Raw genomic sequence first — 25,252 nt, 5'->3', positions numbered from 1 at the left:
GTTAACTTACCGACAGAACAGCATCTAGGGACATGTACAAAAGGTTTAAGCCGTCACAAACTAAGAATCGGGCTGTTAGTACATGTCAAAATTCTATTTAGTAGACGCTAACACTATTTTGCAAGTCAGTAACCTATTACTGATTCACAAAATAGGGTTTGCAAGTCGGTATTAGGAAAGGGCATGCCTTCCTATTAGCGAGTCGCTGGGGATGTATGAATGTTTCGCGACTGGAATGCAGTTGCAAAACATTCACAGTTTACGCCTACTTTAAGTAGGTTGTAAGCCAGTCGCAAATAGGAAGGGGGTCCCCAGGGGACCCCTTCCCCTTTTGGGAATGGTTGCAAAAATGTTTTTAGGAGCATGCAGTGGTCCCAACACTGCCAGCAAAGTGTCCAATACTAAAGATTTATGCCCTGAGCCGCATTCACACTGCTAACACTGCCAACAATAAGCAGTATGCTGCTAACACTGCAGGCCCTGAACACTATGTGCACTAACACTGCCACCAATAAGTGCTGTGCCATGGGTGAACACTGGAAGTTCTGTGCCATATATCCAGTGCGACCACTGCCAAGAAAGAGCAGTGCGTCTAATGCCAACACTGAGCTGAAGCCGATCACACGTGTATCGAAATGGATCAGTACCATTGCGAAAAAGAGTTCTTTTGTAGCACCAAAACTACTAAAATAAAAACACTTAATTACCAAAGTGGGGAGTAGGGAATAGCAGCACGCAAAGGGGAGCAACAAAGGAGAACGGGGAGAAGCACAAAAGAGAGTAAGATCAATGGGTTTGAGGGGGCCGGGGGACGACGCACAGATGAGAGTGAACAAAATGGACCTGGGGATGGAGAAAAGTGCACGAGGGAGAAAATGGGAAAACACCTGCACTCTCATGGAGTGCTTAAGCAAAAAGAACAAAATAGTTCCCTCAAAGCAAGAAGGGGAAGCATAGAACCCTTCCGATCAGAGATGGTAAAGAGGATATGCTCCAGGGGAAGGACAAGCACAAGACAGAGAAGCTGGAAGATTGAAACCATTCAATAAGAAGAAGGCAAATGAGATTAACAGTAAAGCTAACCAATGGTAAGCAAGGGGTGTGCTGCAAGCCCTTGTATGTTCTTTGTAAGCCTACAATATGTCTTTCTCAACAACCAGAAAGCTTGCACTGTCCGGCAGGCTTGACCTAAAATGGCAAAGACTGAGGAGAACCGGAGGTAAATGTGGCTTTTGGCAAGAGAAAATGGAAGGAGATGAGTAATGCAGGAATGGAGGAAGGTTAAGGAGTAACATGGGTGGAGCAAGGGCTAGGCATGAGGCTAGTGTTGTGGGAAGGTTAAGAGTAAGATGGTGGAGCATCGGCAGGGAGTGTGGAGGGAGAAATTAGATGGGTTAGAGGAGGCAAGAAGTGAGGCAGGAGTACAAATTGGAGAGCACAGAGGCAGGAGTGAGCCAGCAGTGGAGGGCAGAGAGGGGTTATGCAGAAATGGAAGGCAAGAGAAGATTAAAGTAGGGTTGAAGGTCAGGTGAAGAGTGAGGCAAGAGTGGAGGGCAAAGAAAGATGGAGGCAGAGATGGAGGAGTAGTGAGCCAGCTGTGTAGGGCAAGGAGGAGTGAGGCAGCAGTGGTGGACGGAGAGGGTTGGCGCAGCACCAGAGGACAGGGAGAAGCGAGGCAGGAGAGGAGGGCAGGAGAGGAATCCAGCCGGCACTGAGGGCATGGACCCACAGATGGAGACCCGGCTGCAGAAACAGATCCAAGAGCTTTTCTAGGATTGTGAAAGTAAAACAAGCCCCAGCAATGCACCAAGTGCTGGTCCCTCCTCTGGAATGTCCCGCTGCCCAGGCCGTGTCAAAGGCATGTCAACAAGAAGCTTACTGTGCCTGGTCCGGGAAATCCTTTCTCAGAACTACTGAACACAGACCTTCCCAGAAGGCATTGTGACTGCTCTCATGATGCCCTTCTAAGCCCTCTCACAAGACATGCACTGCAGGACTTCACAGCATTACAGATCCGGAGGAGCCAAGCACTGCATGGTAATGGGGACAGCGTTGTGTGCCCCGGGCAAGCTCCTTTAAGTGACCTGGAATTACACATACATTTGTTCTTCCCAATGCACGGATCCTAAATAATAATCCAACAGAACACTGCACAATATAAGTATTTATGTTTGTGATATTTGCATAGAGAGGGAGAGGAGTTGGCCTAACGGCTAGGGCGGTCGACCTAGAATCTGGGGAACTGGGTTCGAGTTTCGGCAAGGACGCTGAACATCCTGTGATTCTGGGCAAATCATTTAATCTCCCCGTGCCTAACAAAAATGAATGTGTCCTCATGTAATACAACTAGTGCGATGTAAAGCGCTCTGATACCTGATTCAGGTCAAGTCCGCGCTATATAAAACTCTGTAAAAAAAAATTGTATTGATGTAGCCAAAAGGCAGCAGTGCACAGTCCAGGGTCTAAGGTAAGCGTACCATTAGTGACTATTTAACCCCTTCGCTGCGGCGCTAGGGGGGTGGGGCTGCCGCGCGGCGCTCCCATGATCGTGACGGAACCGCTCCATCACAAGCCTCGGGTGCGCTGTGCTTATGACGGAGCGGTTTCGTCACGGAATCCGTGCAGTGCAGGCGCACCGAGCGGGCCGTGACGGAACCGCTCCGTCATCAGCACAGCACGTCCGTGGCTGGTGACGGAGTGGTTCCGTCACCAGCATGGGAGGGATTAAAAGGGAAGATGGGTTCTGAGAGTGGAGGTAGATTGTTGCTTTGTTGTAAAGCATTGTTCTTCAAATAAAACGTGCCTTCAGCTCTTTCCTAAATTGAAGCAGTGTTTTGGCGACCTCTAATGAATATCGGATGTCGTTCCACATCATCAAGGCAGATTGAAAAGGCCACTTGCCTTGTTTTTTTTAAGGTCTACCTAGTAGACAATGCAAGTGGTCTGTTGGTGAAAAGTCCCATTAACAACTTACAGTGGGCCTAGAAGTAACCTATAGCTTACCTTTATTTTCACTCTTGTTTGTTTTTTTATTCGTCAATTTGTTTGGGCTTTACTTCCTCGTCTTGTCTTGGCCCCTCCCTGGATCATGAATGCATTACTTGGGACCTTACACCGCTCATTTTTGAAGCACCATTTTTTCTTTTTGGATGAGCATGCATGCGTTTTCCAGGTGTCTCCCTTATGTACTGCTCTTTTACACTCTACCACCCTCTGTTGATCTCTTTCACCCATGTGCTTCCTCCACTCCCCCTCCATGTCATGCTCACCTTTGTGTTCTCCTCCTACAAAAGCACTACTTCCTGTCACAAGCCTGTGTGGTTCTTTCACCCCAATGCTCCAGTCCTTCTCTCGTCCATGTTACTTCCTCTCATCCCGTGTGTTGCTTCTAACTCCAACCCTTCCTGTTGGTTCTGTGCAGTGTTACTTCGCCCCTTATATAGGTTCCTTCCCCAACAGCGCCATACGTGTTGTTTCCCACAGCCACACATTTCACACTACTATTCATATTTTTTATTTACCAATCAAACTCTGATCAGTAATTAAAAATTTAATAAATAAAGCACCGGTGTCATTCTGTAGGCACAAGCACACGTGGTGCAGACGTACCAAAAATGAGGTAGGTGGACATGTAAGAGTCTTATTTTTTTAAATATTTTTTACTCTTTAGCCATCAGGGAGACTGTACAACCTTACTAAAATGATTGAGAAAGACAACAGGTCCCAAAGGAGCAACCTACTGGTTTGCCAATGCTTGTTTCTATTTTGCACTTCTTCGCTCCAGTCTGATGGTGTCCTGGCTGGGGTACGACAAGAGTCAGCAGCAGTGGTGAGTCAGTCAGCCAGACCGGGTGAGGGTGCCTGTTATGATGACTTCATAAATGATGGAAGCATCTAAAACAGGGTACGTTTGCCATAAAATTGGTAGGTGTTCATGTGCACCCAAAAGTCCTTTCAAAAAATACATAAAACAGAGGAAAACATGCATGCAGCACATTGGATTAAAAAGATCAACCATATGCAACACTGCACAAATATACCATATAGTTGGGTGTCAAAATACTCACAATAGCACATGCCCTATCAGGCACTTAACAAGTCAACCAATCAAAAGAACACAGTAAACAGAGCTCTGTACACCTAACTAGCACAGCCCAGATAAGTCATACACCGATCTATTGACTCTCACATACCACTACTAACTCAAGCTAATGCATTCACTTAAGATGTCGGAAAATTAACAAGTCAAACAACCTCTATGGAAACCAAACGGCTTTGGCAACAGCTGCTGCCACACCCACTAAAAATCTATAATCCACCAATCTTTTCAACTGCAAACACAGAATCACAAACTCACTACTGACGTTATTGCTCATAAACCGAAGAAATCTCTGGTCTGTTAACATCCTCAATATAGGGGTATCGAACCCTGATGGAGCTGGAAGGCCATGTTCATGGCACAACGCGTGGCATATAAATACAGCAACAAAATCATGTAATGTACAGAAGTCACATACATTAACACAAAGTACCACCCAAGCCTATAAGGCTCCTCACTTCTTTGGTAATTGGTCAATTTTCCAATAATTGACGGTATAATATGTTATGTTCTCACCTAGGAAGAATTTTATATAGTGAACTAGGCAGGCACTGCTTTTATACGCACTGGCCAATTAGGAGGCAGCAAATAAGTGTGACAATGAAGCAAACAAATGGTATGCAGAGGGTGGGTTTTTCCAATGTCTTTTAGCCATATTGTAGAGTAGTGCAGCTGCTGTGTAGCTTGTTCGAATTTATTTAAAAAGGACAATGATGCATATTTGACCTAAACTATGAGGAGCATTGTGCTCCGGCACCTTACCCGAAGACTGGAAACGTGCCGAGGTCAGGCCCCTGCTCAACAAGAAACCCTCTGCAGATCCCACAGACCTAAAAAACTACCGACCCATCTCTCTCCTCCTCTTCACAGAAAAAGTCGCTGAGAAGACCGTCAGCGCTCAGCTAACTAAATTCATCGAAGACAACTCCATCCTTGACCCATCTCAATCCGGATTCCACAGCAACCACAGCACAGAGAATGCCCTACTCGCCCCCACAGATGACATCCGCACCCTCCTGGACCAATGCCACACAGCAGCACTGATACTACTCGACCTGTCAGCAGCATTCGACACCGTCTCTCACCTCACACTCGCCGCCAAACTACAGGTTGCCGGCCTACAAGGAACCGCCTTTGACTGGATCCACTCATTCCTCACCGGCAGAAGCCAAAGAATCAGGCTACCACCCTTCCTCTCTGAACCCACAGAAATCAACTGTGGAGTGTACCAGGGATCATCACTCAGCCCAACCCTCTTCAACATCTACATGGCCAACTCACCGCCATCATCAGACAGCACGGCCCCAACATACTATCCTACGCCGACGATACCCAGCTCATACTCTCCCTAACCAAGGACCCCACCACCACCAGACTCAACTTACAGAAAGGAATGCAGGACGTCGCATCGTGGATGAGAAACAGGTGCCTGAAGCCCAACTCAGAGAAGACAGAAGTCCTCGTACTCGGAACCACCCCCTCAGCATGGAACAACACCTGGCGGCCCAACACACTCGGCAACCCTCCTACCCCCACGGTCCATGCTAGAAACCTCAGCTTCGTACTTGACTCCTCCCTAAGCATGACCAAGCAGGTTAATGTTGTCACATCCAGCTGTTCACCCCCTGCATCCTGCGGAAAACCTTCAAATGGATCCCCACCCCGAATCAAGGAAAACAGTGACCCACGCACTCATCACCAGCAGGTTGAACTACAGAAACGCTCTCTATGCCAGCATCCACACATCTCTACTCTGCAAACTCCAGGCGATACAGAACACCGCAGCCAGACTCGTCCTCGGCATCCCCAGACACGAGCACATCAGCCAACACCTACGGAACCTCCACTGGCTCCCGTCGAGGAGAAAGTCACCTTCAAGATACTAACCCACGCCTACAAATGCCTCCACAACACAGGACCCCAATACCTCAACGAGAAAATGGCCTTCCACGTACCCAAAAGGAACCTCCACTCCATAAACCTTACCCTCGCCGAAAACCCCACGCATCTGCAGAGCCAGAGCAGTGGGAAGAGCCTTCTCCTACATTGCGGTCAAGACCTGGAACAAGTTCCCTGTCGACATCAGACACGCATCCTCCCTGAACACCTTCAGGAAACCTCTCAAGACCTGGCTCTTCGACTAAGCGGAACTGCTGTCCCACCTAACCCAGCGCCTAGATACCCTCACAGGTGAGTAGCGCGCTTAAAACGCCCTGATTGATTGATTAATTTATGCATACTGTTTTGCATAATGCTCCTCATAGATTAGATCCCTTATGTTGTCAACAGTGCACAGTTGTGCTCTTTTGTAGCATTCAGGTCAGCAAACGGGACAGATACTCAAGCTGACATCTAAGTTTGTAACCAACGCTGCTACCTGCGCTCTGACATTCCTGTGTCCTCTGACATTCCTGTGTCCATGGGCATCATTAAGTGGTTGGCAGAGGAGAGAATTAAAACATTCTTAAGTGCATGTGAGGCACTCAAATGATTTAAAACGTTGCCCTGCTGGGGGAAAAACAAACACTCTTCAGGGATCTGCCTGCTTTAACTTGCACATGCATTGAAAGGCATTTCAATTCATTTGGAAGTGCCTCGAATGCACATAAGAATGTTTGTATTTCCCAAAATAAATGCATTCTGAAGTACGATGCACATTTTAATGAATTACATTTTTCCATACAAGTGTATCAACAGAAAGTAAACATGGCTTATCAGAGCCCTGTTTTGCATCTGTCCCTGACACTGCCATTATGATCGAAGAGGACAGGGGTCCCAAGGGGAGGGTCAGTGGTAGCAAGGGGCACGCCAGGGGTCGCTCCTGCGACCCCTGCCAACCCCTTAATGATGCCCATGGATGAGAGGACACAGAAATGTATCTGTCCCTGACACTGCATATTATGATCGAAGAGGACAGGCTAACTGCAAGTTTTTAATTTACTTGGCCATGCAGGAACAGCATTCCTTGTTTGTAGCCCTGGGTTCTACTGATGTCTCTTGGAAAAATCACCAAGCATTGATAAGACCAATAGGGCTAGCTTTAACAGATTACCCTTTGTCTTTACCATTACAGAGTTCTTTAGAAATGTTTCTTTGTAAAACGGTATCTCTAAAACAGTTTTTTTGTTATAAAGTTTTTTACAAAAACATTGAAGCAGCATCCTATTTGTCCACATGCAGGTTCACACATGACCATTTTTAAGTTCATCCCCACACCACGCGGCCTAGTATCAATAGTGTTCTAGGGCAGCCCTGCCTCTTGTCCTGAGAAGCCATCGACGTGCATGATGTCACTTCCTGTGATATCATTCTGGTCAAAGGTGTGCAATGTCACTTACGCTACCCCAGGCTTTTTGGTGAATCGACGTCCATGCTCTCATCCCTGCCCATTACTAATGCCACCCACACAAGATCTTAGCACTGAAAACTTGCATATTAGCACGTGGGGCAGGGATCCATCAGACCCAGTCATTGTCCTCTAAAGACATAGAAATAAATACTAGATTAGATTGATTGACAGATGCATTCAAAAAAGTTATATGTAAAAAGTGCCCCCGAAAGAACAAGCGAATATTATAAAGGTTCGGGTCATTTTCTTTCCTTTAATCGCGTAATGTTTTTCTTCTCTAAGGTATATGTTTTATGATATGCAGATCACAAAAGTGCGTCCCTCAAATCCAGAAGAAAGAAAACTTTAAATCTCGGACATTAGCTTACATGGGTCAAAATAAAAATGTCTTCAAGTTCCTTTTTCAGAGAATGTATAGTTTTAAGAAAGCTCCCATCTTGACCCTAGTCAGAGGTAAATTGGAGGGAACTGTAAAGAAAGTCTGGTTACATTCGAAGAATGCCAAGAAGCGAAGCCGTCACTCAAGCTAAACACACCCTGAATGTATATAGTGCCTCAGTCAAGAAGAGTGGCTTATTCAAAATTACAGTCACCAAGGCAAAGAGCATGTCCTCATTGAGTGCCTGATCTAGGATTGCACACCTGCATCCCTCACACTGCACTGAACCATGTATCCCACAATGCAGGGTACCAGGTATCCCACACAAGATACCCAGCTCTCTGCACCACATCAGGTAACCACCACACATCAACAAACATCTCTCACACGCTGAACCACACCAGGTACCCCACACGGCATCAAACCGATTACACAAGCGTAGCAGGAGGAATCCCACTCACTGTATCACAAGGCATGCCACACACCGAACAACACCAGATAAACTACGGACTTCACAAAAACAAATGATAGAAACTCCACCACATAGCGCCCGAAAGTACCACTCACCAGATATCAAACAAACGCAGGCAAATCTTCATATTCCACCGAGGCCCCTAATTGTTTTAAATAATGATTTAGTGGTTCCAATATTTTTATGTTTTCCAACACTCAGTCCTAATTTTTTTAACATCAAGTTGCCCTTTGGGTAAATGGCACGGTCTCCAAGTATGAAATCAATGAATCAGATGCTTATTACATTGCGCCAGGTATCTGAAATCCTGAACCACGCCAGGTGTCGCACACACTGCATTGCACCACACAACATACCAAAAGATGTAATGAAAATGGTAGTGTACACAATTAATTAAACACAATATACCACATGAAGACATAAAAAACTGCTATTTTACAAAACGCTACAAACCTGGTATCCTGCGCAGTGCATTGATTGAGGTACCCGGTTTTTATATTAAAATCGACAAAACATGGCCTCTGTGGTTCATATGTGGGGAGACATGCATGACCATGGTCTAAAGCCTGTCTTCTTCTGACCTGGATGACCATGGCCTAAAGCCTGTCTTTTAACCTGGATGACCAAGCCTGTCTTCTTCTGACCTGGATGACCATGGCCTAAAGCCTGTCTTCTAACCTGGATGACCATGGTCTAAAGCCCGTCTTCTGACCTGGATGACCATGGTCTAAAGCCCGTCTTCTGACCTGGATGACCATGGTCTAAAGCCCGTCTTCTGACCTGGATGACCATGGTCTAAAGCCCGTCTTCTGACCTGGATGACCATGGTCTAAAGCCTGTCTTGTGACCTGGATGACCATGGTCTAAAGCTGGTCTTCTGACCTGCATGACCATGGTCTACAGCTGGTCTTCTGACCTGGATGACCATGGTCTAAAGCTGGTCTTCTGACCTGGATGACCATGGTCTAAAGCCTGTCTTGACCTGGATGAACGAGGTCTAAAGCTGGTCTTCTGACCTGGATGACCATGGTCTAAAGCCTGTCTTGACCTGGATGCCCATGGTCTAAAGCTGGTCTTCTGACCTGGATGACCATGGTCTAAAGCCGGTCTTGACCTGGGCATCCCATACACGGTATAGAACTGGATATCCTACACTGCTGAGCGTATAGCAATCCACACATTACATCAACCAAGTATTCTACATGCCTCATCAAACCGGTTATTGACCAATAAGCAGGAAGGTGTGTGCATAACTTGCGCAATTTGTTGTTGCGTAATTATACAAAATTACCGAAAAAGTACACAAGATTACATGAGGAGTGTAAACCAGCATTTAGCGCCATTCCTTTATTTCTTAGTGCAAAATGCACCTGCATGTCCAAAATGGTTCAGAGCATGCATTTTGCACTAAGGAGTTACCCCTAAATGCAACAGAACACAAACAGCAGCAGCCGCTCGTGCTCGTTTTATTGCTCCTGTACTCATGCAGTAGGATGTTTGTGCCAAATTTCTCACAATTACCCTCATGGGCATAATCCAGTGATTTTTGGTAATTTGGCGTCAAAAGAGTAGCACAAAATTACTCAGATTACTCTGGCGTAATTAGAATTTCGCACAGGCCTTTATTTTGCAATATTGAAAGCAGACACGCTATACACTAGATCACAGCAGTCACCCTACTAGGTGCAGCAAACAAGATAAACACACTCCATAAAACCAGGTATCCAACACACTGCTGCATAGATCCAGATATTGAACATACTGCATCCAGGTATTCCGCACTGCATAACAACACATAGATCTAGACATTCCACATGTTGCATCAAACCTGGAAACACTGCATCAAAACATATATGCCACACGGGTAATCAAATCAGGAATTTCACACAGCAGGGAGCCAGGTATTACAGCACACTGCATTAAACCAGGTGTTCCCGACAGTGCACCAAACCTGCACATTGCATAGGGCAGATGACCCTAAACTGTATCAAAATGTTTTTCACGTGGCATTAAACCAGGTATTGAACATTCACCAAACTTGGGGTCAGGCACCCACAGCATTTAAACAATACCGAATCCTGTCACCCTAAAAAATGCGTAGAACCCGGAACGCCAGACCCTGCACATACCGTATATGCAATGCAATGCATAAGACCACAAAACATGTTACTAGGTATCCCACATGAAGACGTTGCTTGCCCTTGGCCAGACGTACACCCTTCGCTGGTGTTCGACAAAGGACATGAAGGTCGGAGGAGAAGCCTGGCCCTGGTTGTCTCACTTATGCATTTCTTATAGACACTGTGTTTCCGTGACCAAATAACCTGGCTAACTGGACTTCAGGTCCTTCAGCTTGCTCCTGGCTGAAACAAAACCAGAACATTTTTACCACCGAATACAAAATGGAGAATTATTTCATGGAAATAGTCAATATTTTTACGTTTAATTGTGAAGAAACGTGTTCTGAAGTTCTTTCCAAAAAGGGAACTAACAAGTATTTGACTTTACACATGATTTTTGCGAAAAAATAAAGAACACTTCACGTTGTGCGCCCTTTGTCGCTGTTTGTGTAGCAGGGCGTTTTGAACATTCAACAGTGGTAAAAAGGTTGACACTTGTGCCTGCCCATTTCCTACCATTGCCGCTGTCTGACAAACGTATTCGTAATTTATTATTTAAATGCACAAATGTTTCCAGTTCAGGCAGTGCATTTTTTTTATTACACAAGAAGGGGAATGTTTCTATGGGGGAGATCTCACTGGACATGTAAGAAACTGCCCGAGACCTGCTCGGGTTGTAAAAATATGTTTATGCAACACACTACTTCTCTCTGTAAGGAGGAGGGCTGAATGATCTCTGGCAGGGCAAGTATGTCAATATATGAGACATGTTCGACTGGGCCATCTGACCTAAACACCAAGGTTGAAAGTAGCTCTGTTTACTGGCTGATATAAAACAAAACTCGGTGCAAGCAGAAAGCTGCCCGAACAGGATATGACTGAGCTCATGACATGCCTTGTGGCTTTGGATGGATATTCAGAGGGGTTAAATTATTAGTAAACACAGAAATCAGCATTCACAAGATACACGCAGAACAAACACCACAATCAGCACACTAAGACTCTGTCTCCGTGCAGAAAAACAAGTTTTCATGAGTTAAACGATACATATTTTAAAGGAAACAGTCTTCCGGCTTTAACATGTATCGCATTTTTTTTCACTGAGACTTCATGCATTCTGTAAACTGCTGTCAACATTTGAAACAGGAAGTGGCATCAGTTATCATATCTTATTTCAAACTTCACTATACCAATTCACCACTAATCTTTTAAGGGTCCTGGAGTAGCACGCTACTCGCGAAAACTGCGCGTCAACACCTCATCAGGGGTAGCAAGCGCTGTATCAATGCAAACCTTTTCCTTCTTCTATCTCTTCACTATCCTTCTCAATCTAAATAACTGAATAGCATATCCACCGCTAAAATTACTTTCATATTTCACTATACTAATTCACCACTAATCTTTTATAGGTTCCGGAGTAGCGTGCCACTCTCCAAAAAAGCACTTCAAAACCTCATTAAGGGTAGCAAGCGCAATATAAATAAAATTACAATACAATATCAAAAGATGTAAAGTAAAAAAAAAATGTTTACGTGCCACCATGAGGTAATGAAGCCTAATACTTTGGGTCCATGCTGCTTTAATCGATATAATCTGCCTGGGGGACAGATTATTCCAAACAATGAACATTGCAAAAGTTGTTTTCGCTCACTTCCTGTCCTCCTCTGATGCCACTTCCTGTTTCAGGGGTTGGGGGAAGTTCATGAAATGGAGGACAGCTTAAACGAGGAAGCTGTTTCCAGAAAACTTAAAGCGCAATAAATGTTGATGGGGAAAGTTAAAACATTTGCATAATAGATTAACTTTATTTTAAAACAAGTGAATTTGTGCTCTCAAGTAACTCAGAGGATGCACTGACACTTAACGCGAATTATTATTTGAGTGATAAGGCAACAACAAAGCGTTGAGATATTCACTATGGATACATTGACATAGAATAAGAATACATGGAAACCATTGACACAGTCAATGTCCTAAAACCTATGCCTGGATCTGGCCTCTTGTCGCCTAGGTTAGAGGTCATCAGCTTCTGCTACAGAGTACTAGCACACCCCTCAAGAAAGAGCTGACCGCTTTTGAAGGGGGCTTCGTTTGAGGCAACGACTGCTAACATGGATCTTCTATTCAGCAAAGAGCCCTCTTGTAGGCTTTGGGCCACGTTGAGGCACTTGCACTAGCCATAATAAAGGAAATTTCCCCCTTTTGCACTCACTGACATTCCTAACCTTTAGATATCAGTAAAAATCGCTGAGCAATACTTCAAGCTATCCTAACAGTGATGTCAGCACAGATCTCTTTTTCGGAGTGTTATATAGCACGAACTTGACCCAATATCGGGTATCAGAGCGCTTTACATAGCGCCAGTTACGTTACATGAGGTCACATTCATTTTTGTTAGGCACGGGGAGATTACGTGATTTGCCCAGAATCACATGATGTTCAGCGTCATTGCCAAGACTCAAACCCAGTTCCCCAGATTCAAGGTTGACTGCCCTAGCCGTTAGGCCAACTCCTCTCCCCAATTAATCTCTTGATTAAATGTGCCCTTCATTTTTGGACAACTGAGGGCTCGGACTACTACTGCCCACTGTAAACTGATGTGGTAATTCCGGCAGTCTGGGGAATTAGGATACCCAGGGGGTGCGGTTTTCCCGTGTGCGCTATTACCACATCGTTCTTAGATTTGAATCTCAGATTATCGATTAATACCAATTTTCCCCTGTTACAAGGTGCAAATCTGAGAAGGTGCAGTATTTTCCATGTATACACATATTCCACCCGGTTTTACCCAGCACAATGTGTGCAAGACTAAGGTTCAGTATTACCGCAGCACAGAAAATCACAATTCGAACACACCTCTGTTTGCTCCCGAATCTGAATGGCCATAACTCCAAGTACAAAGGCATTTGAATTCTCACTTTTTCAAAGGGGAAAAGAAATCCTGCACGACAGGAGGCCCCCAAAGGAAGGGTGTGGTGGGCAAGTCACCTTTAGCAATGATCACCCCAAGCTGGTAGCCCAACTCTTTTGGTGGAAAGTTGAGCAGTTTTTCTTACACCTTTACTTTTCAGGTCTGAGACTAGCGGGTGCGATGGAACATGTTATTAAAGGGGTCATTCAGCTAAAAGAAAAATGCTTGTCCTCTTATCCAAACGTGCATCATTAACAATCATGGACAATGAGGGCCCCAGAATGTCCCTTTGCTTGGAGATGCCTGGTTGGGTTCGAAAACCTACTGTAAAATCATTTGATTGATGTGCCCTTGAATGGTGTGACTTGGAGTGCTTAAAATACAAGGATCTCAGGAGTTGAATGTGTAATTGGGTGCTCATAATCACAATAAAATGCTCACTGTACTTGCAGGACAGTTACAGGTTGACCATTGCACAATAAGTTAAGATAAATTACCACAAGAATGGAGGTGAAGATGTGTTCATTTATCCTGGGGCCACAGCAGTGTCCACACAAATGGTAAGAGTATGCGAGAGTGCTCCAGCCCAACAAAGACACTTCATTCCTATTCAGCGTCTACACCATTGTGGCCTGGGTGGCTTATGGTGTTCAAACCTCACTGCTGACACACATAGTGATCCGCAGATCTTGAGTTTAAATCCTCACAATGGAGACTCCGCCTTCCATCCTTCTGAGGACCAACCCAATTATTTTGCTTACAACAAACACTCCAACTAGGGCATTTCTTCTAACAAATCAATTTGACCAAACAGTGACAGAAAAGGACCTCTGAAGGGCCTCTCCTGGCAACCCTTATGAATGATAATTCTGGGCACATGGGCCGGATCACGGACCCTTGGTGTAAGTCCATGTCCTCCAAACATGTCAGCTGCAGGTGGAGCACCCAGCAGTGGTCCGGAATAGCTGCGTTAGTGGCCCATAGTGCCTAGCACTAAGAGCCCTCCTGAGCTCACTTGGGGTTTAATAATGATGTCAATATGACTGAAAGGTTGTTTAACCCCTTCCATGCTGATGACGGCCCCCGTCCGTCATGCATCACGGTGGGCATGTGCTGATGACTGCTGGGGGCCGTCATGATCCCGCCCACTCTTTAAAATGGCCGCACAGTGCGAAAATTTGCCGCGCACGCAAGGGGTTAAGGTGGTAGCCCTGAGTCAAAGTGGCCATGAACCTATCCCGCCAGCCAAAATACAACAGGGCTGTACTATACCGCCGCCACCTGATCTAAGGCAATATACAATTTAAACAATGCATTGCCACCCAAAACTCTTTGGTAGATCACACCAGGGCAACTGATGGTAAACAAAGGCCTAAAACAAAATGTTCTAGTCAAGTGGCTATTCGGTTTGTTGGTGGTGGTGATGGTGGTGGGGGGGGTGAATTGTTCCAACATGTAGATGTGTTGGAAAACATAACAGCAATATTGAAAAGCACAACACGTGAGATTGGAAGCAATGGTCTTTCATTAGCATGCCATTACTGTAAGTATTATTCTTCCATCGGGGCGATTTAAAGGAAGGCCTTTTGTTTATTTTTCATTGGACATTCGAGTTATCTAGGTTTGTCATTCAATTTCAAAAGACAGGTCAAGCCAAATACCATAGGGAAACCGGTTAGAAGGGGTAACTGAGACTTCCACATGGAGAACATTTGACAACCTTTTGGTAAATACATTTAAAACCAATACAAAGAAACAGCAGTAATACCCTCAGTCAATGCTGAGAAAATTAGTGTGTGAAAATGAATTACTATTTATATGTATACATATATTGGAGTCGATCTGTAGCCTATAGGTTACTGGAAAACATTCATAACAATGGTGGCAATAGTTACAAATGGTACGTTGTGAAAGTGCAGACGGCACAGTAAGTAATGATGTATGGTGAACCATTATGTATAATTAAAACAAAGTGACACAGTAATTTTGTTAACGAAGCCTGCAATATATAACAATTAACACAGCTGCAGGTTTTTAGAAAAATTTGGACGTTTCGACCCGAAGTGTTAGGATTAGGAGATGGTCATCATCAGGGCATAAAAAGGAGTCAAGCCCGCTTGAAGAGAGCCTCCATTAAGTGAAGGACAAGTACATTTCAACTAATTAATATAAACCAAATGAGTTGGTGGCAAAACTGAAACTAAACAAGTAACATGTAGCTCCTTACCAATTTAATTCAAGAAATAACATTAAAGTGCTCCTATGGAGGGAACAAAAGCGTGATTACAATTGAAAAACAATAAATCAAAACACGCCCTTCTGTCATATGACGTGTTTCGCTTTTTCAACTAGCAATGGCAACCAGTGAATTTTATCAAGAATGTTTCAATTACCTTAAAGTCTGACATAGGATTGTAATAATGTCCATCGATATATACAAAATGAATCCTAAACCTCTACATGGCTTATTGCTAGTATGTGCACTTCTTGCAGTCAGATTTGTGCATGGAAAGTAATACTGTTAGTAGATAACTTGTACAAACCTTCATCAAAAGTCACTACCATGGAGATAAAACAACTATATATGAGCAGGCTTGCACAATCAGCCACTCGACAGTACATTTGAATTATTGTGTATACCTCTATAACATATACCGTTCTAATTAAAGCATAATATGTCAATAAGACATTAGTGGATAAGACCCACTGTCGAGCAGACAACATAAGTCTACGAGTAAAAGTCACAAACATACTAAGAGGAGCTATAAACCTGCAGTGACAAACCAAGATCTAGAAATCGGCTATACATAACAGAGAGATGGCAAGGAAGTTCATCTCACAGTAAAATCATTAGCTTAGGCCCCATATGATAAAAAACACACCAATGCAGGTTTAGACGCAGACCTCAAATACAGTGACAGTTTGGACGCACAGATCTGGAAATAAAAAAATGCAAGCTTAGACCCAGGATTCACAAAAATAGGAATAAAATCTAAAAACACTGAAACTCAGTCCGATTACTCACAATATAAAATGGAAATTCAGGCCCCACTTTTTTGTTACATCCTTTTTTGTCCCTCATTGATTTAGAAGACAGATGTTATTAGTTGTAACAGAAAGGCATACCTTGTGTATGAACAAGTTTTTAATCTAAAGTAGTACCGCATCTCCCATTACAAAAGTGCGCTCTTCCATTTCATTCCACCAAAAGATGCCCAATTCGCATTTAAAGGGGCCCCATACAACGCTGAACAAAAACACCCCATGGTATTATGGGAAATAAATATTTACGTCACTTATTAAACGCACTAGTCTTAATTAATTTATAGCTACCAAGCTAATTTCGGCAGCTGTGTTACGAATAGACTTGCAGAATTAGAAACCGAGCAATACTTGCTAACTTGCATTTACGGAGATGAAGTCGTCTCCTTCCTTAAAACTCGAGGATAAGTCACCCACGAACACCAGTGCGATGGTTACTTTTTCATCGCTTACAATTACTGCCAAGTTTCAATCACTTAAAGAACAGCGCTTTCACTGCACATGCCCCTTTCGGCTAGAGACGTGCAATCACACACACCCTGAGAAGAATTAAAAAAAACAATAAATAAAAAAGTCGTCCGCAAAGAAATAAAATCTATCACCAGTTGCGGAAAGGGACTCTTAACTACCCCGCGCACGTTTGTTGGTGTAGTAGACAAAAGACACCGTTTTTTTATTTCGGGAAAATAGATTGTTGTCACTCTGAACGTGTTAAACAATATTTCTACGTGTATACACTATGACACGGAAGAACTACAATCAAACTGCAAAGCAGGTCTGAGACCCAAGTAGGACTCGAGGTATATTCAGTGTATGAACCACAATCATTTATAGTTTAGAAACATGAGGCGTTTTCGGGGTGTGAAACCGAGGCATCGATACTGTGAAAACCGGAAATGTTTACAGTGTGTGAAAAAGAGGCATCTACAGTGTGGAACAGGAGGTGTTTACAGTGTGACAAACAGAGGCACACATAGTGTGGAACAGGAGGTGTTTACAGTGGGACAAACAGAGGCACCCATAGTGTGGAACAGGAGGTGTTTACAGTGCGGCAAACAGAGGCACCCATAGTGTGGAACAGGAGGTGTTTACAGTGTGACAAACAGAGGCACCCATAGTGTGGAACAGGAGATGTTTACAGTGTGACAAACAGAGGCACCCATAGTGTGGAACAGGAGGTGTTTACAGTGTGACTAACAGAGGCACCCATAGTGTGGAACAGGAGGTGTTTACAGTCCGGCAAACAGAGGCACCCATAGTGTGGAACAGGAGGTGTTTACAGTGTGACAAACAGAGGCACCCATAGTGTGGAACAGGATATGTTTACAGTGTGACAAACAGAGGCACCCATAGTATGGAACAGGAGGTGTTTACAGTGTGACAAACAGAGGCATCTACAGTGTGGAACAGGAGGTGTTTACAGTGGGACAAACAGAGGCACCCATAGTGTGGAACAGGAACTGTTTACTGTGTGACAAACAGAGGCACCCATAGTGTGGAACAGGAGGTGTTTGCAGTGTGACAAACAGAGGCATCTACAGTGTGGAACAGGAGGTGTTTACAGTGGGACAAACAGAGGCACCCATAGTGTGGAACAGGAGGTGTTTACAGTGTGACAAACAGAGGCACCCATAGTTTGGAACAGGAGGTGTTTACAGTGTGACAAACAGAGGCACCCATAGTGTGGAACAGGAAATGTTTACAGTGTGACAAACAGAGGCACCCCTAGTATGGAACAGGAGGTGTTTACAGTGTGAGAGGCACCTACAGTGTGGAACTGGAGGTGTTTACAGTGTGACAAACAGAGGCACCCATAGGATGGAACAGGAGGTGTTTACAGTGAGACAAACAGAGGCACCCATAGTGTGGAACAGGAAGTGTTTACAGTGTGACAAACAGAGGCACCCATAGTGTGGAACAGGAAGTGTTTACAGTGTGACAAACAGAGGCACCCATAGTGTGGAACAGGAGGTGTTTACAGTGTGACTAACAGAGGCACCCATAGTGTGGAACAGGAGGTGTTTACAGTGTGACAAACAGAGGCACCCATAGGATGGAACAGGAGGTGTTTACAGTGTGACAAACAGAGGCACCCATAGTGTGGAACAGGAAGTGTTTACAGTGTGACAAACAGAGGCACCCATAGTGTGGAACAGGAAGTGTTTACAGTGTGACAAACAGAGGCACCCATAGTGTGGAACAGGAGGTGTTTACAGTGTGACTAACAGAGGCACCCATAGTGTGGAACAGAAGGTGTTTACAGTGTGACAGAGGCCTCTACAGTGTGGAACAGGATGGGTTTACTGTGTGACAAACAGAGGCACCCATAGTGTGGAACAGGAGGTGTTTACAGTGTGACAAACAGAGGCACCCATAGTGTGGAACAGGAGGTGTTTACAGTGTGACAGAGGCCTCTACAGTGTGGAACAGGATGGGTTTACTGTGTGACAAACAGGAGGCACCCATAGTGTGGAACAGGAGGTGTTTACAGTGTGACAAACAGAGGCACCCATAGTGTGGAACAGGAGGTGTTTACAGTGCGACAAACAGAGGCCTCTACAGTGTGGAACAGGAGGTGTTTACAATGTGACAAACAGAGGCAGCCATAGTGTGGAAAATTAGGTGTTTACAGTGCGACAAACAGAGGCATCTACAGTGTGGAACAGGAGGCGTTTATAGTGTGACAAAAAGGGGCACCCATAGTGTGAAAACAGAAGATGTTTAGAGTATGTGAAACAGAGTTATCTGTAGAGTGAAAACAGGATGAATTTACATTGTGGGAAACAGGCATCTAAAGCTTGAAAACAGGAGATGTTTATAATATATGAAACATAAGGTGTTTAAAGTGTGTGAGACACGCTTCCATAGTGTGGAACGGGCGGTGTTTCCAGTGTGTGAAACAGGCATCTATAGTCTGTAAAGTAAAGATGTTTATAGTATGTCAAACATAAGGTTTTAGAAGTGTGTGAGACAGGCTTCTATGTGGGGAACAGACTGTTTACTGTGTGGGAAACCGGCATCTGTAGTGTGAAAACTGGAGAGGTTTATAGTGTGTGAAACATAAGGTGTTTGCAGTGTGTGAAACAGGCATCTATAGTTTGTAAACAGATGTTCATAGTGTATGAACTAGACGCACGAGATGTTGTGAAAACACGCCTATGTGCAATATCACGGACACAGAAGTGCTTACACTGTGACAGACATTCGCATTGTCAAACATATAGTGTGCAATGTGGCTAATAAGTTTAACAGTAAAGAACGAGGTGTTTAAAGAGAGAGCAAGGATAAGATTCTTATAGCATAAAACAGAAAGTGTCGCCAATGTGAACAGTGTAAGAAGTATTTACAGTGTGAAACTGTAGGTTTTTAATGGGTTTGCGTGTGATAGGATGTGTTTAAAATGAGTAAGACATGGGTGACGTGGGGAAATGGATGGGGCCACAGTGTGAGCATGACAAGAAGTGTACAGCACGAGTGAGGAATAGAGGAGGCTAGTTTGGGCATGACAGGAAGTGTTTAAGTGAGAAACAGGAAGTAGTTGCGATATGAGTGAGACAAAGAAACTGTCATCGTAATTATGTGAGCAATTAGTCATAGTCCGTTTAAGACAGAAAATATTTACCAGTGAGAACAGACATTTACCAGTGAGAACAGACGTACTGCAGTCTAAGGCGTAACTACAGTGCGACTGAGGAAGATATAGGGTTACATTTGAGTAGGTTGGCAGGTATATACAATGCGAGTGAGGCCGAGGCCTGCTTGTGGTGTGAGTGAGACGTGTTCACAGTGTGAGAAAGGAGGATTTTACAGTATGAGTGAGACACGTTTTTCAGCATGATTTTGAATTAAATGTTTACAGCAAATGGTTGTTCACGGTGTCAAGCAAAGTGTACACAGGGGGGGGGGGGGGTTGAAACACAGCAATGTTTCCAGCGAGAGAAAAAAAATCACTATTCACTGGATAAATAGAGGTTGTATCTACTGCATCACAGACATCAGTAACTCTGCAGTGTCTGCAAGACAGATGACAGTGTGAGTGTAACAAAAATGTTTACAGCACGAAAAAAAGAAGTGGTTTCAATGTGTCAGTGAAACTTGTCTATGGAGTACGTGAGACCGGAAAGTGTTCACAGCATGAGCCAGAAGATTTCACAGAGAGGGTAAAGCGAGGCCTTTTCAAGGCAAGATAAGAGTATTTCATCTGTAAAATTGAGACAGTAATTGTTTCGAATGTAAGTGAAATATGGAAGTGTTTACACTGAGACTCAAATGGAGAAGTGTTTACAGTGTAAGTGAAACTGAACGGTTCACAGCATGAAGCAGGCAGGAAACCTTTACAGTGAGCCCTGATGGGAAATGTTTGCCTTGTGAGCAAAGACACAGTTTTTTTTTTTACAGTATTGGTCTGACGAATAAATGTTTAAAGTGGGAGTGTGACAGAGGCGTTGTTTCAGTGTGCACAACCCTGTTGGCAGCAGGAGTTAGACAGGGGAGTACTTCCAGCTGACATGAACAGCTTGTAGTGTGAGACATGTTGACAGACAATAGATGTTTACAGTGGGTGAGGGGAACTGTTTATTGAGTGGATGAGTGAGAGAAGTGTTTACACTGTGAGAAAGCCAGGAGGAGTTACAGACAAGAACTGTTTACAGTGTGACATGACGTGTGTATGAGTGAGTGAAGTGTGTACATTGGGAGTGACACAGGGATGACTGACAATAAGTGTTTACAGTGCGACATGGCATGTTTGTGGTGTGGATGAGCGAGACAGAAGGGTTTGTTTTGTGAGTGAGACAGGTGTAACCAAAATAAAACGTGTTTACAGTGTGGCAGGAACTTGTAGTGTGGGCGAGTGAGACAAGTGTTTATATTGTGAGTCCGACAGGGGTGACTGAGACAATAAGTGTTTACAGTGCGACATGGCATGTTTGTAGTGTGAATGAGTGAGACAGAAGGGTTTCTTTTATGAGTGAGACGGGGTGACGGAGACAAGAAATGCTTTCTGTGTGAGGTAGGAATTGACTGTGGTGTGGGTGAGTGAGTGAAGTTTGTGTGGTGTCGGTGAGTGAGTGAAGTGTGTACAGTGTGAGCGAGCCAGGGAGAGTTGCTGAAACAACTGCTTACAGTGTGTGAGATGACATGTTTGTAGTGTAGGTGAGTGAGACAGAAGTGTTTACAATGTGAGTGGGACAGGAGGAGTGACAGAGAGATGAAGTATTTACATTGGTGGAAAATACAAAGCTCATAATACTTCCTCTACTTTCAACCTGGTGCTGTTTACAAGGGGATCAGACCAGCGCGAGTAGGGCAGGGTAGGGGATCAGACCAGCGCGAACAGATCAGGGTAGGGGACCCCAAGGTCCCACCTAGGGGGTCTTACCAACTCCTTCGTCTAACCTCTGCACCCTGGGCCGTTTCAGACCCTCACTGCACACCCCAAGCTACTTCCTCTTCCTGCCACTCTCTCCTTGAGCACCGATCTTTGGAGGCAGCAGCCCACAGAGGCCAGGCGCAGGGGTGGTGGTCCCATCTTGACACTGCGGCCCTGCTTAAAAGGGTACCGTGCAACCTGCACGCTCGCTCACGTCCGCAGGACCCCCCCATCGACGCACAGTAGACCCCCCCTGCGTGCTCTCACTGTGTCAGACAGCACCCCCTGTCGGCAGGCTAGGTTACTGTCCCCCATCCACCCACCAGTAGATGGATCCTAAGCTGAAAAGGTGCTTCTGCCACAGGTGAACACATTACGCACGCGGGCTCTCCCAGCACTCCGTCCACAGGTGCTCCCCTCTCAGCGCCCCCTGCAGGCACTCACCGTGGCAGAGAGCAGCCCCTGGGGGGCCAGGCTCAGGTGGTGGGGTTCCCATCTCCTCAGGTACTTGGAGCTCAGGATCTTGCTCAGGAAGGTGCGGGGGTGCCGGATGACACACACCTGGATGTCGCCCTCCTGCAGCAGCTTGTACCTCATGCCGCTGCCGTGCAGCAAGGTCCGTCGGCAGGGCCCGGCCCCCACCTTGGTGCCCTCCGGGAGGGCGGCGGACATGTCGGCCAGCAGGGGCCTGCTCTCCTCAGTCTGTCTGTGCTCCGGGCCCCCGGGGGCGCTGAAATCCATGGCTGTGGAGGCTTCTCCAGCCCGCGTCAAAAGCAAATCACACAGCCACGGGGAGGTAGAGGGGGACAAAACCTGCCCCCAAAAAACATCAGAAATCAAATCCTTGGATATCCGGGTTGGCTCTCCGCGGGCCCAGGCTCATCTCCGTGTCCCCGCGCTCCTCCTCTCCTCCCGGCTCCCTCGGATCACCCGGGCGCTCTCCTCCTCTAGCGCCTACCCGGACGCCCGGCGCTCCCTCCTCTCCAGCCTCACCTTCGCCAGTCCATGACTCACAGCGCTCCGGGAAGGGCTCTCCCGGGCTCCTCGGTCCTCTTCTCCCTCGTCGGTCGATGCCCCCCGGCTCCGCTCGCCCCTGTCCTCCCCTGGCTTCTGGGCGCCTCTGCACTCCCTTTCCGCCTCTCTCCTCCTGGCTGCTCGTCTCTCTCCTCCCCCTGTCTCTCCGGGCTCCCCTCACGCCGGGACCCTCCGATCAGTGGCTCCGGTGCGGGCGGCGCTGCGGCTCACCGAGCTGGACCCGAGGTCTCTTCCGTGTGCGACGGGGAGGTCTGCCGTGTGAGTTTGTATGTGTGTGTGTGCGTGCGCCTGTCAGTGCGCCTACCTCGGTCTCAGTGTACGTTTAGCAGGGGGCGGGGGAGGGCCGTCTTCCACCGTGATTGCTCGTGGAGGGCGCACTCACTGCCAGGGTGTGTGTGTGTGTGACTATCACCGTGTGTGTGTGTTGGTGCGTGCTGTGCCTATCTGCTGGAGGGCGTTATCACTGTGTCTACTTCTGTCGGAGTGTGCGAGTCTCGGAGGGGCGAGGGGCGGGGAGTTTGAAGGAACGCCTTTTACCGTGATTGTGGGAGGGGGCACTTGTCACAGCGAGCCTGTGTGTGTGTGTAAATTTGCTGGGAATGGCGGTTATACTGTGGGTGCTCAACGAATTCACGTGCGTGTTACCGTGTGTCCTTATTTTGCGCACTTTAGTGTGTGTGTCTTCCATCCTAACTGTGTGCATGTCATTAAAATGTACACATTCGTGTGCCCACTGAGCGTGCTTGTCACAGTTATACGTGTGTACGCCAGTCACTTTACGTTTTTGTCCTGCGCGTCACAGTATATGTCTTTTACCGTGTGCTTATGTGTCGTTGTCTGTATGTCACTGCTAGTGTGTGGTCCTGTCACTCACTACCTGTATGTCAATGTGTGTTTACTTGCCACCATGTCATTGTATGTCCTTTTTCTCACCATGCCCCCCTAGCGAGGGCATTTTGCCTCTTGCATGTTTTCCTGTCACTGTCAGGCTGGTTTGTGTCAATCAATTTGCCTCTGTCTATTTCTGTCACTTTGCTTTACCTGTCACCGAGCTTGTCATCGTGTTATTCTTGTTAATGTCGTGTGCGGTTTTGCTCGGAGCTGAACCTGTATGTCACTGTGCGTGTGTCATAGTGTTTAGTGTTGCTTTTGTTTTCCCCTTACTGTGCCTGCTACAACGTGTGCCTTTCTCACGGCCTGTATGCTTGATTCGACGTGTATGTGTTTTTTTTTTACTTGCCGTGTGTGCATCAAGGTCTCCTGCGTGTCTCTCAATGCATTCGTCTCTTTGGTTTTGCTCCTTCACTGTGTACCTATCTCTGTATGTGCCCTATACCTCCGAGGTTTTCTCTCTGTCCTTTTCCCTGTCGTTGTGCATGTGTGACACGGTGTGTTCCTCAACATGGAGGAGTAGATTGCTCACTGTCACTTTGTGTGTGTGTCTCGGTCTCTGCGTGGGCCTGTCATCGTGTGGGCGCCTGTATGCCAACGCACGTCTCTACATGCCTGCCTCGGTGCGTCTGCATGTGTCACTGAATCAGTGCGCCCCTCTGTGGCTGCGTGTCTGCGCCTGTCAGTGTGTGCGCGTGCGGTGAGCGCGCGCCCCCCTCCTGCGCTGCTGGTGCTCCTGCGTGGTCACGTGGCCTCGCTGCTGACGTCAATGGCGGGGGATCCAGCCCTGCCCGCTTCTTTGGAAGGAGGGTTTGGAGGATGGGCGGGCTCCGGGCCGGGCGCAAGGGAGAGGTAGGCAGGAGAGCTGTAGGGTAGAACTTGCGAAGGGTTCCTTACAACCCGGATGTGGAAAGTAGGAGGTTAGCTCACTCCGAGGGAGAGAGTCCGTGTAGAGTTGGGCTTGGACCCTGCCCCTCGAGAGGACAGTCACGCGGCAGGCCTGTTGAGGTGCGGGGTACAGAAGGGGCCTGGGAGAGAACGTCACACTCTGCCCGCGTGCGTGCAGCTGCACTGCGCATGACAGTCACCTAAGGATGTGCTGCACAGACCCCTAGAGTAGGGTGACCAACTGACATGCGTGCAAATTCAGGACGGTGAGTGTAAAAATACAGGACAAAGGGTCAGAATTCAGGACACATATTCAGGACAGGAGGTCAAAATTCAGGACAAAACTTCGGGACAAAAAGTACGTTTTACAGACACATCAGAGGAGGTCGCGCAATAGAATAGAATTAAGCCCATCCATATCCAAACATATTCAAGCATTTATTAACCTATCCATCATGTATTCTTCTATCCACCCTTTCACTCATCCATTCATAATTCATTCATCCATCCTATCACCCTATTCTTCAGTACACTCATCCATCCACTCTTCCACCCATCCATTCACCCTTTTATCCTTTCAGCCATCCTTTCACTCACTCATCCATCCACCCAGTCACTCATCCTTCCACCCTTTCAGTCATCAATCCATCCTCCCTTTCTCTCTCCATTGGCCCTTTCACTTAGCCATCCTTCCT

At 46.1% G+C, this 25,252-nt stretch overlaps 1 protein-coding gene across 4 annotated transcripts in view; it reads right to left on the bottom strand.

Moving 5' to 3' along the window:
* CMIP (c-Maf inducing protein) overlaps positions 1-23,272 on the bottom strand; it is a 511,919-nt gene extending 488,647 nt beyond the window's left edge. For 2 of the 4 annotated variants that reach the window (XM_078669853.1, XM_078669854.1), the window contains exon 1: positions 22,188-23,261. In XM_078669853.1, coding sequence (XP_078525979.1) covers positions 22,188-22,484 — 297 coding nt within the window. In that variant the 5' untranslated portion in view covers positions 22,485-23,261. Of the gene's footprint in view, positions 1-22,187 lie in introns of all 4 variants that reach the window. The other 2 variants (XM_078669852.1, XM_078669851.1) reach the window with 2 other exon arrangements.
* Positions 23,273-25,252: the final 1,980 nt, after the last annotated feature.

This window comes from Lissotriton helveticus, chromosome 12 (genome assembly GCF_964261635.1).
Source record: "Lissotriton helveticus chromosome 12, aLisHel1.1, whole genome shotgun sequence".
NCBI classification, from domain to species: Eukaryota; Metazoa; Chordata; class Amphibia; order Caudata; family Salamandridae; genus Lissotriton; species Lissotriton helveticus.
This window is presented reverse-complemented; position numbering and strand designations above follow the sequence as displayed.